The sequence below is a fragment of the Eschrichtius robustus genome, chromosome 3, assembly GCF_028021215.1.
Source record: "Eschrichtius robustus isolate mEscRob2 chromosome 3, mEscRob2.pri, whole genome shotgun sequence".
Lineage (NCBI taxonomy): Eukaryota > Metazoa > Chordata > Mammalia > Artiodactyla > Eschrichtiidae > Eschrichtius > Eschrichtius robustus.
The window spans coordinates 87512373-87534543 of NC_090826.1; the positions used below are offsets into that span (position 1 = coordinate 87512373).

The following is a 22171-nucleotide window of genomic DNA, read 5'->3' on the forward strand; positions in this document are numbered from 1 at the left end:
AGAAGTCTGAGGCTAGCATGCTGTTAGTCTTGGGTGGTATATTAGTTTTGTGTGAATTAGTTTTCAGTAGGTACACTGTATTATAATCTCAAAAGCTCAGTTGGCTTCCAACAACAAATGTGTGTATATACCTCCTCATACTACATGTTGGTGGTCAGGTTCTATGGATCTGCTCCAAGCTGCAGGCTGGGTGTTGGTCTGCTTCCCATGACTTCCCATTCTGGGACTCAGGCTGTCAGAACAGCCCGTATCTGGAACACAGCCTTCTCCTGGAAGAAGGCTCAAGAGCAACAGGGTAGGCAGAAGCTCATGATGGTTTTACAAGTTTCTGGTTGATGGGCTATCTATCAGGTTCACTCATATGTTATTGATCAAGTCCAAAATAAATGGAGCAGGAAGGATACTCTGCCTATAGAAGAGGGTAGTTAATAATTGGGAACAACAATACCATCTACCACAATATTTATAGAATTCTTTCTTCAGTACTGAAATTTGAAAATTTCACTGAGAAATATCTATATTCTGGTATATATTTTAATTTTCCCTTGTATCCTGTTAACCCTTGGAGCCTAAAGATTCAGATATTTATTTGGAAGGAAAGTTTCCTTATAGTATTTATCTGAATATTGCTATAGCTTCATTTGTCCTCTTCTTTAGCATCTACAGTGACTCACATGTTACATTTCTGTGGTATACCCTTCATATCTATTATTTTTACTCAGATCAATTTTATTCTCTTGTTCTTTTACTACAAATTCTGAAACCTGTCCTTAACATAACCGATTTCACTTTCTCCATTGTGGATTTTGTTCTTTATGGTTTCTAGTATTGGTTTTAATCTTGCCATGACATTCTTTTCTTACATTAGTTTCCTAATTGTGCCATTGTGCCAGCTATCTTTCATCTGTCATTTCACATATTTTCTTTAATCTCCTTGACAGTAGAAAGGAGATATTATCTACAATGAATTTAATTATCTTGTAATCTTTTTTTCCTCAAAAACGTATTCTGTCTCTTAAAATATGTCTCTCTTCTGTGTCATGAAATAGTTTTAAAGGATTTAAGTTATTGTCCTGATTATTTATACTTGAATCAGAATAGATTTAGCTCAGTTTATCTTCCTAAACTGAGTGGGAGAAGATTCAAAGACCCCTTAACTGTTTTCTTGAATAGTCAGGGAATCCTTCATCTAGATCTTAAGCCGAAGAGCTGGAGAATGTAGTTTTATAATATCATTTTGATGATTTACCAGCCTGAGAGGAGTGGGAGAAGAAGCTGAGGCCATGGACATTTCCAGGAAGGTCACTTTATTTCTATATGAAACTATATAGAAGCTATAATGAAACTATTGCTATGGTTGCTGAAATATCAGGACTGCTATTCTGTTCAGCTTAAACTCTACTACAGGAAGATGGCATAGTCCTTGGAGGCAGCTTATTTATTTTTAGTTTTTTACTCATTTTATGGTACCCATTCAGTTCAGGAAAGGGTTCTTTCATCTGGCATGTGCCCATATTAATGAGAAGCCTGATCAGAGGAAAGCTTCTTGCCTGAAGGCTTTCTTTTGGTGTGTACTTGCTTATCTGCTAACCCTGCTTCAACATGGTGTTGGTCCAAGGGGATGAATTATGCTCTAAATAAGTCTCATTCTCTTAAAGGTCGCTCCTATCTCTTGTCCTCACTCTTTGAAATTTTGGAGGTATTACTGGGATCATATAGGATTTTAGCCACTTCTGCAACATTGAACTTCTTTACTGGCAAAGAAAAATTTTAATTGTCTTTTGGTGACATCCATCAAACTAGATCTATTTATACTATATCTAGTAGAAATGCCTATAATTTTACTCTATCTTGTTTTCTCTCTGTGACACAGCTATTAAGATATTAACTAACTCCTACTTTACTGTTGCTAATATAGGAGAGTAAAGCTAATGAACATGTAAGTGTTTCCATCTTCATTTCCTAGAAGGAGAGGCAGACTTTTGGTTTTTGGACTCCCGAGAGTAATTAATGGTGTCTTTGTGTTTTGGGAGACCTCCTGAAGCCAGCACCCCTGAAGATTCTGTTTGGGATGCATGGGCCCTTGAAGGCAGGAGCCAGAAAAGGATAAGTTTGAAAGGGAGGAGTGGTGCGACTTGGCTCTCTGGGGCCTTCGGTCGGTGGGATTTTGTGGCTCCTGCAAATGAGAGGCACCTACACACAGCTTGTGTCAGGGCCCCAGGACAGACAGGACCTGAAATGGAGATGACTGCAGGTGTGTCAAGGACAGCTGGACCCTGGGCATGATGCATAAAGGCATGCGAGCTACAACCAAGGTCTCCATGCCCAATTTGGCAGAGAAAAATAAACCAAACACTCTCAAAAGGTTTGTGGGAGTCATATGGAAGGGGCACAGGAACTTAAATTATTCCAGGGGAATTTTTCCAAGGGACTTGGCTCAATCAGAACATATCAACAGTCAATATGAGGAAGCATAACCAAGACCTCCTCAGAGAGCAGCTGAAGAAAACTGAATAATTTTAAAACACTATAATTATTTTAGTTACACAATTTTTCATGAATATAGCCTCATTACAGGAAGATAAAGAGAAAATGAGAGAGAAAAGGAAGAAAGGAAGGAAGGAAGGGAGGGAGGGAGGGGAGACAAGGGAGGAAGACAGAGACAGGAGAGAGAGAATCAGGTCCACGATGTCAGTTTCTCTCAGACTAGTGTCTGTAGGTACCCTTCCCCCTTCTCTCTCTCATCTATATGCTCTTTTCTTTCCTACTAGAGAGAAATATCTTGTGCGGTGTTTTGCACAACTGGCTTCATCATACACAGACACATTTTATATATATCAACTTACAAAAATTTTACAACATACTAGAAAACTTTCCACATCTTGATTTACCTCATCCATTTTAACTGTTGAATAGTAATAATAATTATAATTCGTAATGATTAAGGGCTTCAGACGTGCAAGACACTGCTCTAAAATGCTTGACTATTATCTTATTGAACTCCTACGACTATCATTCTATGAATCATTCTATGAAGGAGAAAACTGAGTCACAGAGCATTTAGGTAAGCTGCCCAAGATCCAAATTGTCCATAATTGCCAGCTAGTCTACCTCTAGAAACTGTAAGCAGAAGTACCACACTATAATGTACTGGATCCCATTGTAGGAATGTATCACAACTGATTTAATAATTCACTACAGATATACATTTAGATCTTTCATGATTTGATATTACAAACAGCTGTAATAAAGTTACTGGTAACTTAAACAAGTGGACATTGAGATATGATGGGCTACTTTCCACAGATGATTAATTCTTTTCATAAAACCAAATGTAATGAATGTTCAGATTTATTTAGCCTTCAGAAAAATCATGACTTTTCCTCAAACTGTGGTAATTAACTATATGACAAACTCCCTATAATTAAGGGATAAATTGCTGGCATTTTATAAGCAAGAACATTTGCATGCTGTAATTACTCTGTAGTGTACCATTTATCAAACATGTACTTTGAACATAAGAGGTTATATAAGTACATAACTACCAAAAGAAACCCTTTGCCTTCTCCATGTGAAACTGACAACCAGAAAATGATAGTTTGGCATAAGAATGCTAAAACACTAGGCCATACCTGTGGACCACACTTTAACACTGGGCCTCCTTTCTCTCCTCAGAGGGCCAGCTTTAAGGATCTAATGTCATTCTCCAACTATCAATTATTAAGATCAACTTACTGGGGAGCGATTTGCATTCACTTGTTTCCCACTGTAAACTATGATGAAAAGCAATATATTTACTCCAAACATTCCTTATCACAGAAAGAAGAGAAAGCTACTGTGGGCTTCCCTGAAGTGATGGTCTTCCTCCCTTTCTGGCTGATGAGCTCAAATACATGTCCTCTCACCCGCAGAGCTCCTGGGGGAAGCTTCTGAGACTCGTGCTCTTCCTGTGGTCTATGTGAGTGAGGGCAGCAGACCACAAACTGTGCAGACAGCGTTCTGCCTTGCAGACAGGGATGGAGAGAGCAGAGAGGGAAGTTGGAGCTCAGCAGGGTGAGCGTAAATGTGCTAGGTGTGTGAAGGGGAGAATCAAAGTAGATTCCAATCATCTTTATTGCCTAACTACCAGAGTGAAGACAAGGCACATGAATTTGTCATAAACAAAAATATTAATGAAAGAAAGAAGTTAATAAACACGGATCTCTTGCAATCTATGGATTCTAACAGAATACGTTTGCTTTCACCATCTAACATCTTAAAAGTCACTATAAATAAAAATGAATTTGCATAAAATCAAGAAGAGAAATATTTTAATAACTTAATATACATAATGATGTAATGGTATATAAGAATATCTGGCAATGCTAGTAGACCACTGAAGAACCATTATGCAAATAAGTATGTTAAAAAGCAGAAGACTGTGATTTTTGTTCAAGTTAATATATTGAGAGGTATATAAAATAAAGACTCTATTTTTTACCCTGACCATTTTCTTCAAAAAGTATGTTTAAGATCTCTTCCTAAATTCTACTGTTTTCTATATTTAATTTAAAATTAAACAAGATTGAATTTTATACGTATTATTCACTTAAACATATATTTTATCACATAGGCATGTGTCTTGGATGACTACATTGTATAATTTTTCTTTGCTGTTTATCAGTGATATGGACATTTGCAAACTGCTTAACTACTTGGAAGTTCAGTTTTCTTAACTGTATAATGAGGAAATTTATTATAAGAGGGCATCAACTAAACCACTGTAGAAAAAAGATGAAAACAATCCAATGACTCAAAGAGAAAAGGAATTTATTTGTTTTTCAGAACCATCTAGGGTATGTATGTGGACTGCTCCATGAGCTCATCCAGAACCTAGGCTGTCAAGGAGGGTAGGTCATCTTTGAAAATTAAAGACTATTCCAGTCATTTACCTTTTCCATTTGGCGAGAAGGAGTACAGAATGTCCAGGACAAGAGTTTTCAAAGAGATGACCCAGCGGTTGTTGCACCTACCCTTCTGCTCACATTGTATTGGCCTAAACTTGGTTGCATGGTCACACCTAACAGCAAGGGAAGCTGGGAAAAAGACTACAGCTGGGCAGCTGTGAGTGTAGCTAAAATTGGAGTGGGAAATTTCAGTAACTAAAAGGAAGAAGTGGAGAAGGAATACTGGTCAACTATCAGCAGTCTTTGCCACTAATAATACTCAACTTTAAAAATTGTTGTAAAGAACAAAATTCTACTTGTAGAGCACAGAAGTATTTTTGTGGAAGCAATCAGCATAGTATTTGACACATTCTGAATGATCACTAAATGGTCATTGCTATTTTATTACCATCATCATCATCATCATCATCATCATCATCATCTAGTGTCTCTATCCTCATCTAAATGCTTGAATTCCTTCCGCAGTATCATGGATAAGTGATTATTTAGCTATTCTTGAATCCCTATAGTAAAAAGAAATTTCATTGCTTTTAAGGTGGGAATTCCACTTTCAGAAAGTTGTTACTACTTACCAGACATGATTTATCTTTCTACACTTTCATTTCTTTCATCCTAATTGTGATCTCTGAGGCCCCACAGAACAAATCGCATCCCTCTGCCATACGACAGTACTTCAGATATTTATGGGAAGCTATTGCTTCTTTCTTGAGTTTTCTTTTCCTATAAACTACCCATTTTTGTTCCTTCCAGTCTCTTATAATCCATGATTTTGAGTCCACTCACCATCTTAGACACATCTATTTGCTCACTTAACAAATATTTATTGTCAACTTTTCTATTTTATCAATATTCACCTTTAAACCATGTCGCCAAGGGCAGTACACAGTACACCAAGTTGGTCTGAGCAAAGCAAACCATCAAACCCCTCATTCAGGATATCATTTGCCCTAAGTGGGACTTAAAACCATATTAACTTCTGGAAGCCATATCATGCTGTTGACCCAAGTTGAATGGTAGACTACTATACTCCCTGAGCCTTTTTCATTTGTGCACTTAACCTAGACATACCCTACCGTACAGGAACTTTTTTAACAAGTCCAAATACAAAACACTTCCTTTATTTCTAGTTAATTGTTAGTTGTATCTTTATTGTACTCTTCCAAGAATTTTTATTCTTTCATCCAATGTATTAATTATCCCTCACAGACTCAGACCATCTAAACCGCCAATTAGCATGTAACTGAACTCTTCATCTAAGATATTGATCAAAATCTGGACGTGGACGGGGCTGAGGAGAAGCCATTAGTAACCCTCTGAGCAGTCATTTAAAGTCTCAAGAAAAGTTATTGTTATCTACCTGGCTTCTCTGTTCATTGCTATGCTCAATGAGGCCTTGACCTGCCATTCAAAGTGCTACCTAGTCAGGCTCCCTTCAGCCCAACCCGACCCCCAGTGCCCCCCTGAGCAGGAGAGCATGACTGGTGATTCCCTGCTGCCAGAACTTTATACACTGAGGTTCAACAAATATTTACTGAGTCCTGATTATGTGCCAGTTGTTACATTAAGCAGTTTCTCATATAAGTGAGGCATGGAAGAAATGGAACGCTTATATTCTCAAGTAAAACTATCTTATTATTTTGCCCATGTGTGGGGACCACTGTATAACATTCCTATCTTGAAGCTATGGCAAATTACAGAACGCATCCCATGTACAGACTCAGCTTTTAGCGTGAGGGATTTGAAGAAATGTTTTCCATGTGATATGCATTTTTCTAAGATGTTGTATTCAGTGACTAAATTCTTGCTAAATACCACATTAGACTCTGAGCTTGTTTTAGTAAATCAAAAATGACTGTGTAGGAACTCTCAAGAGTAATTATTCATTTGCTCTAACAATCACATTTAGAATTTAAATTATGAATCACCTGTACAGATGTTACCTTTTCCAAAGGACTTTCTACTCGAGGAATGCTGATCATTGGCATCTGTGCCAGATTATCTGTGTGTATATGCTCATTTTCTGGTTGTCTTCCTTTGAAATTATTTACCACACACACGACCTAAAATTTTGGGAAAAAATACAGTTAAAGCAAAGCCATGCTCCTTATAACTATGACCCTTGTGAATAGCCTGATAAATCTAATCACAGTAATAAAGTATTGGAATTACTTAAATATTACATGTCTGTAACTTTACATCCAGATTTATCTTGTGTAAATTGTAATGGTTAATTCAGCGCAAGCATGTTCAAAAACATTTATCAATTAATACGTAGCTCAGTTAATGATGATTTTATTATTCCAAAATTTTCATTAAATTAGGTTATAGTCAATGCTCAAATCAATCCAAAAATAAGATCATAACCCTATAGAAATTCATAGCAAGCTAACCTTTCCTTATTGTGGCTAACCTACAACTTAATTTAAATGTTAATTATTTCCCATTTCTTTAAGATCATTACATTCATAATAAACCTTCTACAATTGGCACTTTCTAATTTAGTAGCATGCTTTAATTAACCTAATCTATTGTCTATTATTGTATCCCACATATATTTGGCATTTCGACAAGTGGTAGCTTACTACTGCTACCACTGAAATAGAAGACCTTCTACATAAAGGAAACTGGCCCTTGTTTCAATTGATTATACCCCATAAGTGACAGAATTTGAATTAAACCAGAAGTTCTCATATTCTAGTGTGCATAAAATGGCACTTCTAAAAATGCACATCCCTAAGCCCTCTCCTAAAAATTCTGATTTCACAAATGAAGGATAAGGCCTAGGAGTTGCCACTTTTAAAAGGCATTCCTGAAGTTTCTGATGCAAGTGGGTCAAACTTTAAGAAATAGTGATTTAAACAGTACAGGAAAATTATTTGCTATTATTTGCTTATATTGAACTAATGGGTAAGCTATTCTTGAGCCTTCTTTTTCTAGGTTTTATATTCTATTATCAAACCAAAATATAGAACTTACTTGCAGTTTATAACCTAACATTCATTTAAAAAATAAATGCTTAATATACAAGTATAAATTTATACTGTATATTTTTCACAAATCCTCCATTGGAAAGCCTTTCCTTTAGTAGGGCTCATTACTGAATATTTTCAAAGGCCAATTAGATCTTGGTTACTCTCCAGTTTTTAAATAAAATTTTCAAATCTACAAAATAACACATACTCTGAGACTTTATCTCAGAAAAAAAATTTCCTTGCAAATTGCTATATACTTATTATCCTTCCACTTCCTTGAATAATTACAGATCGGAAGCATAGATCAAAGCCTGATAATTTGATACTTCAGCTTCATCACTGCCATCAAGATGTTTAAAGTAAGGGATGGCAAAGGCTTAGAGATGGGTACTTGATAATCCTTCTATCAAATGTTGACCCTGCAAAGGACAAATAGATAGTGTTTTGTCTGTAATGGGCAGATAGTATATATTTTTGATTTTGCAGGCATACAATCTCTGCAGCAAGTACTCAGCTCTGCCATTTTGGTGTGAAAGCAGCCAGAGGCAATTCATATAGGAATAGGCATATCAGTGTCCCAATACAACTTATCACACTGCTATATTTAAAATGGATAACCAACAAGGACCTACTGTATAGCACAGGGAACTCTGCTCAATAATCTGTAACAACCTAACTGGGAAAAGAATTTGAAAAAGAATAGATACATGCATATGTATAACTGAATCACTTTGCTGTACACCTGAAACTATCACAACATTGTTAATCAACTATACTCCAATATAAAATAAAAAGTTTAAGAAAAAATAAGCAGCAGACCAAATTTTGCCTATGGGCTGTAGTTTGCCAACTGACTACTGCCAAGAGCACAAAGAATATAATCAAGAATTTTAGCCAACAACAGCATAACAAACAGCAGCTTCATACCCATTTCATGAAATATATACACACACACTCACATTTCCCTTTTCATTAATATTATAAATTAATGGAAAATCGGCAGATGAAAAACATTGCTACAAATTCTTCTGAATTAAAATTTGCTAAAATAACTATGTACATAGACAAAAGGAAGTCATCAGATGAAGAAAGATTCATCTAGAGCTAATATGGGCTACTGAAATTAGTATAATTGCTTTTTATGCTATTTAGGTTTGGAAAACTCTTTGAAAGGTATTATCAGTTATCTCTTTGCCTTAATTGAGGGTCAGGACAACACCCCATTGAAGCAGCTAAGAATTCACATGTGAAATATTTAATTGCCTAACACAGAGTGGATATTCATTAAAGCATTTATTAGCATAATGATTACTCTTCATTACTGTTATTATTTAAATCATAAGGAAGGAAATTACCAAATCTTCCCTAGAATCATATTCAAATATTTAGTAAGTCTTGTAACGTTCACAAGTATGAAACTGATATCCTATTAGAAAAACACTCAAAGAAAAGCAATTGACCTGTTTTTTTGATCCTGAGTCTGTAAGTTCTTGAACAGTCCTCTAGGTCTCAGTCTTCTCAATTTGAAAGTGAAGAGGTTGCAATAGATTAGCAAGTTAGCTCCATTTCTTTGGTTGGCAAAGGTATGAAAAATGCAACAAATGTTCAAAATAAAACCCAAGATGCGCCCATCTCCTGGCCCTACTCCAAAACTTGATCTTTTTCTGGACTCTCTCAGGGAAAGGCAATACCCCTCACATTCCTGTTCCCCTAATGCAGTTGCACGAGGCTGACAACTTGGACACCTCCTATACTCAACCAGTCACTCAATTTGCTCAATTTTCCTTCCTAAAGATTTTGATTTCTTATATCTGCTTTGTTCTATCTCCGACACCGACTCCATCGACTAAGCAATCACCACCACTTGCCTGAATTCCTGCATGGCTTTCTAAAGTCTCCCTAAATCCAATCTTGGCTTCCTCTGATCCCTTTCTACAAAGAATTGAGAATGGTCTTTCCAAAATGCAAATTGTATCATGTCAACCTTCTTAAAACCACTTTGTGGCTTGGCTTCTCATTTCTCTTAAAGTGTAAACTCTGGCCCGCCTTTCAACCTTCCTTCTTGGTTATCCAAACACCTTCTGCTCCCTTTCACTGCCTTTTGCTTGGAATACTCATCTCCACTGTCTTTGGGCACCATATCTTACTCATCTGTGGTTATCGCCATCTCCCCTCCACTTCTTTACTAGTCTTCCTTGACGCCAGGCTGTTTTTGTTTGTTTGCTTGTTGGCAAGGACTTGTGATTCTTTTCAGCCAAGCACCTATCTCTATATGAAATTATACATCTGTTAGCATAGTATTTTGGTTGATGTGATTCTCTTTCAAGGTTATCAGCTCCATGGTAGCAGACACGGTTTTATTTTTCATCACTATTGTATTCTCAGTGCCACCGTGAATGAACAGATTAATGAATGAGCACGTATGTATCCAGCCTAAAAATTCTCAAATTTTCTAACGTTCCTGTATAATTTAAAGTGATTTTCTTTTGAAACATTCTATTTTTACATTAGTGGTTTCCGTGAGTGTAATTCTACCCTCTCTTCCAAAAAATGACACTCCTAAGTCACCATTACACATAGATGTTTGTTTCCTTTTTCCGGTAGTGATAATAAATTAATCTGATTCATCTGTGATCATTTTCCCTCTTCCTTGTGGCAAATAAAACATCTCTGTTGTATGGGGCTATGTGCATGGGCTTTGGGGTCAAACAGGCCTGGGGCTTAATCCTGGGCTCTTTCATTTCGAACTTTGTGAGCCCAGGCAAGTTACTTAATATAACGAGACCTGTTTCTCTTATCTGAAAAATGAGGACAATAATAACTACATCTCAACATGCTGTTATGAGGATTAATTGAGTTAATATAGTAAAGAGTATTCAAATAATTCCTATTATATGATTATTATGATATTACATATGTCAACCCGACAAGCTTTTGCTTTGGCTCAGTAAACTTGAACTTTTCTGCTGGACACTAAGATGCATCTTTATTGTAAGTGCTTTGAGGCACACATTTTTATAAAACAATATTAGTCAATCTACAGCTATTGTTCAACTAGTACTTGCTTTGTATTTTCCTAAGCTTGGGGATTGTGTTCTCTAACTTTGAAGAAAAGGCACATGAGATAAGAATAATAAATTTACTACAGAAGGTAATTACTTGTTAGATTGTAACAGGACTGACTTCAAGTGCAGTGGAAATTCAGGAAAAATGGGAGAACCATGTAATCAGGGACACTTCCTGGGGAAGCTGGGATTTGTCTAAGAAAAATCTCAAGTGCATAAAGGATTTGAATACAGTCATCAAAGGTGAAGACCATGATACCTAAAGCCTTCTCTGTACCACACACTCGACAGCCTTTATTATATATGTGATTTCCCTTAATCCTCAAAAGAGCTCTGGGAAGTAAATAAAACAGTTCATTCATTCATTCATTAAATATTTCCTGAGAACCTCCTATGTACCAGACCCAGTACTGAGAATACACAGTGATGAAAACAAATAAACACCTTCTCTGTGAGTGGCTTACATTCCAGTGGGTTTGATAGCAAAAAACAAAAGCAAAAATATTATATGTGGTATATTAAAAGTTGAATTACGCAGTGGAGAAAAGTGAATAGGAAATGAGAAAAGGAGTCCTTGGGGAGGGGTCATCACTTTAAATACAGTTCAGGGGAGGCCTCACTATTTTAGGGATGATGAGGGGCTAAGTGACTTGTATGATGTCACACATCCAGCAAAAGTGTCAAAAAAAAAAAGTGGCGAAAAAAAAAGTGGCAACAGAAGGATTCAACCTAGGTTTGTCTGACTCGCACTCCTGTTTTGCTCTCTAAACTGTACAGAGGAGTGGGTGTTCCAGCTGAGGCAACGTACAGGCCGGACAGAGCCTATCTGTGTAAGAGAGGAAGAAAACTGACTGGATTCCAAGTGCAGGAGTTCCACTGTAATGAGGGAAACATAAACTTGGCCGGGAAGAGTGAAGCCAGACTATGGAGGATCCCAGAAGTCCAATGGAAGTGTCTGATTTAATGCAGCAGGAAAGAGGGTTTTGTTTGTTTGTTTTGCTTTGTTATTGGCAATGAATTATGGTTATCATGTGTATGAAGCAGAATGTGAGGTATTTGGAGGAGAGTCTGAAGTGAGCAGGCAGCTAGGAAACCGTTGATATAATAGAGGAAAGAAGTTTTGATCTCTAAAATCGAGAGGTTATGGTCAGAACAGTACAGAAATACGACATGGGAGAAAGACTCTGTAGTGGAAACGAACTGGAACTAGATCAACCACTGGGTGTGGGGGTGAAGGAGGAGAGTGAGTCAAAGGCAAACGCTAGACACCAGGTGTGCGTGATGGGGGATGTGAATGCCTTCAACTGACACGCAGAGGCTTGGAGTAGGTTAGTGTTAATTTTATTTTGGAATCATTTTACTGATCTGCACACACTGCAGGATCACTGGAAACACCCCAGCATACTGTAAGCCAGAGCTGTAGTCACTGCTTGAAATAAATATTCTAGTTAGTTGCCCAAATGAGAAATCCGATAATCATCATAGATTGCTGCCTGCTTCACCCTCATCATCTCCAATGTTCCATCAAGCTCCAAAACATTCCACCTCCCAAATACCTCCCGATAGCCTCCCCTCTCTCTGTGCCCTCAGAGGCCCGATTTGTGCCATCTTATTTCCCTGGTTCTGCATAACTTGTCTCCTCTATCTTCACCTGGAGTTTTATTTTCCAGAAAACATATTTTCCCCAAAGCACAAATCTTATCAGGAAGTAAAAGGACTGACAGGAAACAAACTCTCACTTACTGAAATTATTTCAGCCACCCATGTGGCCATGCACTGAATATACACACCATTTTGTTTAACCTTTATAAATCCTTACAATAATCCTTTAAGGAGGCTGTTTATAGCCTCCTTTAAAGAGGAAGAAACTGAGGGTTGCTTAACGGCACAAACTGAGTAGATAAAGAAGCTGGGATTCAGATTCAACCAGGCTGTTTTTCTCTGTTTCAACTCACTTGGACCCTGACAGAGGCTCCCAAATCACCTACGTTTTTAAACAAAGGTCTAAGTTATTGTCATAACACACAAGGCCATTCAGGGAATTCCCCTGTGTGCTCTTCCATTCCCCTTTCTCGTCACTCGAGCTGGATGAATGGTACCATTTCCGGGTGCCATGTTCTCTCAGATGCACATGGCGCCTTGGACCTAGACTATAGGAGAGGCTTCATACATACTTATTTTATGAAGCATTTCATACTGCCTCTGTGCACTGTGCTCTTTGCCCCTCATTCCTTATGTCCCAGGCTAGACCTACCTGCCTTACGAACTTTTCAAGTTTATAAATTATCTCCTCTTTCTGATTTGTCCCTAATCCCAACAGGGTATATCTCTTGAGTATATGTACCTCTACCATTACATTTACCCTCTATAGAACTCTTTGTGTCCACTCTGTCCCACCTGACTGCGATCTACTTGAGTACCTGGATTGTATCTTTTTCGTGTATTTATTCCCAGCACCAAGCAGAGTGCCTGGACTAGAATAGGGTCTCAGTAAATGTTTGTTTCATGAAGGAAGAGAGGGAGGGAATGTTTGAGGGAATAACCTGACTACTACTGCCTGACCCCGGAAACAGATTCCCACAGAAGACAGGTCATGTTTATCTGAGCCTCCTTGCAGCCCCCGTTCTTGACACCTTGCCTGGCACCTGTAGGCACTCACATTCATAAACAGTTGGGAATGAACGTATAAAAGCTTGTTTAGTCATTAACGTGGTTGAAGCATTTTCACATGACCTTTTTATAAGGTCCTTTTCCTGGGTGCGTGGGAATGTCTGAAGGGGCCTGTGGAATGTTCTAAATATGTGCAGTAGGAGGGTCTTGAACCCAAGGGGGATCTGTAGTCCAACTCATCATTCACCACATGGTTCTCAGATAAGGAAGCGACAGGGAAGACATGAGGGCTCTAGATTTTGCAACGCAGGGTGTCACGACGTTCACTGGCAGTAAAGGGAAGATGGTAACAGCCACAGGAGGATAAGACGAAGCCTGATGAGATGCTAGCAAAGATGTTCTGGACCCGTAGAGCTGACACGCAGTTACATCTGACAGCAGTGTTTTAAAACTTTGGCTTTTGGTATGCTCTTTGCCCTGCCTATGATTATTTTCTTAGGATTTATGTAAGATGCTTTTTGTTTTGTTTTGTTTTATAAAAAGTTAACCTGTTTCAATTGTGATAAGTGACAGCAAGGGAAAGGTTTTGGCCCAAGCGTGGGTGGGCCCCAGTTTTCCTGAGGCTACAGGATATCTCTGGGAAACCAAGGGGGGTGAGCCTAAGTCTCCTAGGACTTTGGACATCAGAGGGAGTGACATCAGCAAGAAAAGCAGCACAGGGTCTAGAGAGGGATCAGGGGATAGTCACCACTTTACCACAGGAAGTTCCAGAAGAAATAACCTCCTAAAATGCCCGGCACATAGATAGTGCCCAAATCTTTGGTAGAAGAAAGGTTCATATAAGTTTTTGCTTACTGCTTATGAACTAGTGAAAAAAAGCTGAAGAAGGAAAGTTACTCTGGAGAAACAATTTAAATGTAATTAAAATTAAAATACAGTGTTTCTTATAATGTGTCAATGCAAAAATATGTTTTGATCTATACAGTAGTCTACACATTTTTCTATCTGGGTAAAATATCCATACTTATAATGGATTGATTAATTCTACAGCCAGACTGAAGTATATTTTCCAACAACTAAAACCTATAGAAATATTCCAAGGGGATTTTATCATAAGAGTAGAGATGACTTCATCAGAAGTCACTACGTATGCTCTTCACTCCTTGGCAAAATCTGATTTGCGTGACGTTGTCTTGGAAACTATCCCTGGGTTTTTAGTCACAAGTGAGGTTCACCTGTTATCAGGTGCTGAGACTTGGCGGCTCACTGAGAGTACTGTGCCGAGGCACCAGGGCACTTTGGGATGGTCTACATACTCCAAGATGCAAAGTGCCATGAGGAAACTTTTAAAATATTCAAACAACCCAGTTTTAAAAAACCATCTGGGGAGGCATGAGTGTTTTTAGCCCCGTTCCATTTTACATGAAAATATTTTGTTCACCTTTAAATGTAGAATATATTGGGTTGGCCAAAAAGTTCGTTCAGGTTTCCTGTAAGATGTTATGGAAAACCCGAATGAACATTTTGGCCAATCCAATGCGTTTTCTTCACCCCCAAACCTGACCTTAGGCAGAATAAACGAGGGAGCAGGAAGAAACGAACGACTTAAAACATATATATTTCTATTTGCTATACCACCTTTTGACAACTAAACCCAGTGATTCACACCTGTATTTTCTAATAGGTGGTTATACACGTTAATTAAGAAACAAATTATATTTAAAGAAATTTGTACTTACCAGAAATACTGCTATAGATATTCCAACCAGAAAGCCTGCTATCACATCGGACCAATGATTTCGATATTCTGCTACTCTGTTGAGCCCAGTAAGAAAGGCCAAACACATTAAGCCCAGGCATAGAACGGGCTTAGCAAGTCTTGTTCCTTTGGCTTTGATTGTGTTGGTAATGTACATCTGAAATAGTAAATGAAAAACATGACTTTCCATGAACGTATTTCCTTGATATACACCTCATATATGTGTCTGTACACATATATATTTATTGACATAGATATGCCTATATAGTTCAAATAATTAACTGAAGTTTATGAATTTTTTGAAAGAAGTTTCTTAAAAGTAGAGTTTAAAAGTAGTGATTAATTTTACTTACCTTATATTGACTAATGGCCAATTCTTATGTAATAGTAATTATCTAAGATACTGAGTGCAGACATTCCAAGTGACTTTTTTTTTAACTTTTAATGTACTTATTCTTGTTTCATCTGAATTTACATTTTAGATCAATACTATTAGAAGGGGAAAACTGATGAATGAATGTTTTTAATGTTTACATTTTTGTATACCATAGGGAGAGGATGCACACTTTACAAAAATTAGAACTTGTGAGTATAGCTATAAAAAACAAAATGGAGTGGATTTCCACTAAACAGATACTACTTTGAAAAAAGAATTTAGAGTTCAATACAGTGCCAAGGCTTGCTTTTATGCTGTTACCTGAAACTGTGAAATTACTTTGTTTTAACCAAATTTTATCAACCAGCATTAGGACAACAAAAAAAATTTAACTATGATGGGGGAAATGTGTCAGCTAAAGCCAAAACAAAACAATTAGTAAACACCTACATTTTTGGCATCTTCACATATGCTAAGAGGAACAGTTAAGTGTCAGCTGATGGCACAGAATTCAATGTCTTCAAGTTGTGAGCCACCATGCTCAAAAAACCCAGTCTTTCCCCCAATCTGATTCATTCTACAGCTCAATTGCTCATAACTTAAACCATGTGTTCCTATATAAGTGAATCTGTTGACTGAGAAGGAAATGTGTCAGTTATTATTTCAAGTCACTAGTAAAGTAATTATTAAAGAGATGGCTTTGGGGCTTCCCCGGTGGCGCAGTGGTTAAGAATCCGCCTGCCAATGCAGGGGACACGGGTTCAAGCCCTGGCCCGGGAAGATCCCACATGCCACGGAGCAACTAAGCCCGTGCGCCACAACTACTGAGCCTACGCTCTAGAGCCCGCGAGCCACAACTGCTGAGCCCATGTGCCACAACTACTGAAGCCCATGCGCCTAGAGCCCGTGCTCTGCAACAAGAGAAGCCACCGCAATGAGAAGCCCGTGCACCGCAACAAAGAGTAGCCCCCGCTTGCCACAACTAGAGAAAGACCACTTGCAGCAACAGAGACCCAACACAGCCAAAAATAAATAAATAAATGAAATAAAAAATTTAAAAAAAAAATAAATAAAGGGCAATGTTCGTTAAAAAAAAAGAGATGGCTTTGACAGTACAATCAGTTTTTATGATATTAATGTCAGAATCTGATACTGATAATATAATCAGAAAAATACTTAGAAATGCGTATAACCACTTGCCTATTGTCCTCAGTTGAATAAAAAATACATTTGCCTAAGAGATTAAACCAAAATCAGCACTTATGCTTTTAGTTCATGGCAGCCATTTTAGAATGCTATGAAATTCAGTAATTATCTTTTCTCTTTTTTTTTTTCTGGGCAAGTTTGCAGCCCTGTTAGCTGCCAGTACACACTGTATGAATATTTAAACAGTTCATGTGATACAAGGCTTCTACCTAGCCAAGTTCTAGCTCTTTGCAATCTATCCCTGGTCCCGATACTCTAGGAAAAAAAAGAGCTGGATTATCTCCATTTTGGGCCTATGACCTTCAGAGCTATGTCTGTGTATTCTAAGCCTGTGCTTGAAAGGGCTAAATAATCTCAGTTAAGAAGAATAAGTATACATGAGAGGGAAATAGGAGGAGATGAGAAAGAGAAAATGGTGCTTTTGCCATTCTGAGAGAATATATTAAAGAGTTTTGCCCACGTGAGCAACAAGGCAAGAATATCACACCACTTCAGGTATCCAGTGACATACCTAATAGAGTAATTCCTTATTTGACTCGTGCATATAAACAGGGAGTGAAATTTGAGCTGCTTGTGGGATTTTCTGTAAAACAGCTATGCGGCTGATTACTGACTTCTTACCTTTGCATTTCTTCACATCTGTCAGAACGCTAAAGACATCACATCCTTATTAAAACAAAATGAATGTGAAATGATAACTGAATAGTATTAATACCGCTAATAATTATTATAGCTATGATTTAATGAGCGATGGCTGTTCAAGGCAATGTTCTAAGCATTTTACTTTACTTATTAAATCCTCAAAATAACCATATTAGTAAGAAATCATCATTACCTTCATTTTATAGATGAAAAAATTGACTCAAGACAAAGCTTACTATGAAGAATATACAACTTAAGTATTGGGGGTGGCACTTTTGAGAAGGAGAGATGTCAATGGGAAGTAGGGGTAAAGCACTTTGGTGCCTTTAACCTTCGTTTCTTTCTTGATTGATTTCTTGCCTAGAGAAAATGGACATAAGCTAAGTATAAGTGAATGCAAGAGAAATGAAATTAAAAATAGGGGAAAGAAGGCCACCATAGTACATAGCAGTGAGGCTACATCTATACTCTACTATTAGGAAGAAGTAGGAAGTAGTATATATGTGGTTTGTGTGGGAAATCTCCTACAGAATCTGTATGGCTTTGGAAAACATTTGCCTTCTCCTTCAACTCCAGAGGCCATCACAGATAGAGCTCAGCCCTAACTTATCCAAGTTGTGTAGGCCTATAGTAATCTGTGACCTTGGGCTACAATCCTCTGAAGTGTCTCTTGAATTTGAGTTCATTCCTAAGATGCTCTATGACTTAAGCATGTTTATAAAGGGTCCCAAGACACAGTCTGGCCACTATGCAAACTCATGAAAAGGCTTCTATATTAGGAATAGCCTGGGATTTGGCTCTTCCCCCACCAGATCCCCACTTAATGTCCAGAACCAGAATAGAAGAAAATTGAATTTTAAGCGTTATGGGAGAAGGACGACATTTCTTCAAATAATTTCAACTTTAAAGTGGATCACTGTAGTGCTTTATAATGCACAGATTTTTCTGTAGCATAATGAGTTGACATGGATATCACAAAAGAAAAATTTGAGTTTGCACTTATATGTACTAGGGAACTTTTTGGTACTTTATGATTGTAAGTGCCTTTTAGCCAGTCTAATTGTGTTATCCTTACAGAAGGTCTATTATACCTAATTTGCAGAAGAGGAAATTATAGCATGAGAATCTATTAAGCAAGTTGGACACAGGACAGGAATTGATTATTTATGCTCTCTTGGTTTTTAATTCACTTATGAAACCATCTAGGTTAACCAGATGTCAAAATGTAGCTAAAATAAAACACAAACAGAAGGGTGTATAATCTGAGCAGGATGGTATCTGCTCAGTCCTCAAGGGTCAGTGAATGCTCACTACCTTATAGGCCAAGCCATTTAGCCATTATTAGGCAGTTCTTATTCATCAATCCCATGAATATCTATTAGCCCCAAGATGCAGAAAGTTAAAACCAGTCATTTGCTACCTGCTAACAGCGAGGTGTATATTCTTCTACACATTTTTTTTCCTTGCTTATACAATATATACAATAATTGACACACATATAAAGGGGTTTCGCTTACTTGTTTGCTTTTACTAAATATAATCTCAATGCCCACGTAGTAAAGTGAATGGACTCACTTGTGAGAATATTAATCTATCTCTTGGGTAAATGAGAAAGCACTGTACAATTTTAAAACAATACTAGTATAAAACAAAAATAAAAACACAAATGTTTGTGTTTGTTAAGCACTTACTATACATCTGAAACTGTTATTCAAAGAGGAGGCATCTAGGTTGGATCCAGAAGGATGAGTACGAGCTCCCGGCAAAGGGGAAATGGGGGGAAAAGGTGTCCTAGACCCAGGGACAGCATTCGTAACCCTGCTATGCGCTCCCCAAGCACCTGCGTCGTCCTCTCCCAGAACACTTACCACAATGTGTGGTTTATACTAATTTGAGTTGTTCCCTTCACTACAGTGAGGACACAGAAGCCAAATCTGGAGTCTGCACTGTAAGCCCTGAGCTTAGTTAGCACTTTGCCTGAAACACAGTAAGCACTTAAAAGACTTACTAGACTTACTGAATAAAAGAACGAATAAATGAAAAATGCAAAGGCACAAGAGAAAGAGTATGGAGGATTTTCTTCATAGCATTTGTCACTATTTAAAATCATGTTCCCCATTTCTGTGTATGTATATCTGTTGCCTCCATGAGAATATTCCATTAGAATAAAGCCTCTGTCCATTCACCATTCTACCTGAAATGCATAGAACTCCTTTTATGTAGTAGGTATTCAAAAATGTTGAATTAATGAATGCATGAATGGCATGCTTGGGGAAAAGTGAATTTTTGAACTCTTTTATTGTCAGAAAATACACAACGCTATCAGAAATTGTCTTGCATATGCATGTGTTTACTTGCTATTGTCTTTCTCCTCCTTGTTTATCTCATATTGCCTGGATCAAAACCTGGTACAGGGTAGGCACCTGTGATAGAAAGAATATCAGCCCCCTAACAATGCCGAAGCTCTAATCCTAGGAACTTGTGAATATGTCACCAAATCACATGAGTCTTTAAAAGTGGATAACCTTCCCTAGCTGTAGTCAGAAAGAGATCTGAAGATGCTATGCTGCCGTCTTTGACGATGGAGAAAGGGAGCAACCAACCAAGGAATTCAGATAGCCTCTGGGAGCTGGAAAAGGCAGGGGATGAATTCTCCCTAGAGCCTCTTGAAGGGATGCAGCCAGGCTGAAACCTTGATTTTAGCCCAGTGAGACCATGCTGGACTTCAGATCTATGGAACTCTAGGATAATAACTTTGGGTTGTTTTAAGTCCCTAAGTTTGTGGTATTTTGTCATGGTGTCAAAAGAAAACTACGATAACCAATCAATATCTGCTTCATGCGTGAATGAATGAATGGACTGGAATTTGTAAAAATGATCCATAAGGGATAACCGTGGCATAGTGATTAGATTACCTGCTCTGGAACCAATGAGATTTGGGTCTGAGTCCTGGCTCTGTCACTTACTTAAACAAGTTATTCAACCTATCTAAGCCTTGAACTCCTTATGTATAAAATGATTGGGTTGTCTTTTTTTTTTGATATTAAGCTGTATGAGCTGTTTCCATATTTTGGAAGTTAATCCTTGTCTGTAGCATCGTTTGTAAATATTTTCTCCCATTCCTTAGGCTGTCTTTTCATTTTGTTTCCTTTGCTGTGCAAAAGCTTTTAAGTTTAATTAGGTCCCATTTGTTTATTTTAGTTTTTATTTCCATCACTCTAGGAGACCGCTCCAAAAAAATATTGCTGTGATTTATGTCAAAGAGTGTTCTGCCTATGTTTTCCTCTAGGAGTTTTAGGGTATCCAGTCTTACATTTAGGTCTTTAATCCATTTTGAGTTTATTTTTGTATATGGTGTTAGAGAATGGTAGCCATCCAGTTTTCCCAGCACTACTTATTGAAGAGACTGTCTTTCCTCCATTGTATATTCGTGCCTTCTTTGTCACAGATTAATTGACCATAATGTGTGGGTTTATTCGGATTGCACCCTATAGTCTTACTCATGAATCTACAATTCATAATCAGGTTAGGATGGATTCTTTAAACTGATTTCCAGGTTTTGACTACTTTACTTCATATAGCCTAAGAAGCAATAGGTTTCTTGGGTTTTGTTTTTTTTAATCACCACATAGCATTACTACTGGTCATATTGTTTGTTTCCATCCTCACATGGACTGATGCCCCACCAAGTTCTTCTCATCTTGGATTCCTTGGATTATTTTAAAAAAATCAAATTTCTTAATTGTTTTCAAAATAGCATTCCACCTTGTTAAAACCCTTTTGACCTTTGAGGTTGACATCTATCAAATTAGTCCTCTTTCTCTCAGCTTCTTCTTAGCACCATACAGATCACCAATAACAAGGCAGTGTCAAGGGTAGAATTCCATGGCACTCCACTGGAGATTTATTTGCAAATTGGTACAGAGACATTGAACAAAATTTGGAGTGTTCATTTATTAAGCCAGGTGTGCAGTGTCCTGAAAGTCTTATTATTATATCCATACTTATCCATGATAAAAAATTTGCCAAATTGCAATGTAAATGTATTTGATAGGGTATGTAATAGAATTGTGATGAGAGGTAATGCAATGGTAGAAAGACCATGGACTTTGTACCAGATTTGTGTACACATAATTCAGACCTTTCAGGGCTGTGTTGGGGAAGCATAATAAATGGTGGTATATTGAAGCCATAAATTTTATGTACTAAACCTAGATTGTATAGAGCATGCAGCTACTTTTTTTCCCCTAACTGACCTAAACTTCATCATGGGCATCCATCCTGCACTGAAGAGGAACAGAATGAGGGAGGGAGAAAGTCTGCCACCTTCCCCTCCTATATGTTGGCGGTACCATCCTGTTTATATTATATCCTATGTACTCTTTATTATTACTTTGTAATAAAATACACAGATCTTCAAATTTTGCTTTTGGTATGTAAAGGTAGCTTTGGAATTTAGAAATTCCTGTTCTCTTTTGACAAAGAGAGATTTGACTATTGAAGCCAAACATTGTCTTCCTTTTCTAATTGGTACTGGCCCATCTCTCTTTTCTTTGTCCAGTTTTATTGAGGTATAATTGACAAATTAAAAAAAT

General features: G+C 37.6%; 1 protein-coding gene across 1 annotated transcript in view; it reads right to left on the reverse strand.

The window, feature by feature from the left end:
• The window catches only part of PLPPR5 (phospholipid phosphatase related 5), a 127131-nt gene that overhangs the window by 12938 nt on the left and 92022 nt on the right, over positions 1 to 22171 (reverse strand). Inside the window, exons 4-5 of the mRNA XM_068538077.1 lie at positions 15333 to 15509; positions 6887 to 7006 (exon numbers count right to left, since the gene is read on the reverse strand). Coding sequence (XP_068394178.1) covers positions 6887 to 7006; positions 15333 to 15509 — 297 coding nt within the window. The remainder of the gene's footprint in view (positions 1 to 6886; positions 7007 to 15332; positions 15510 to 22171) is intronic.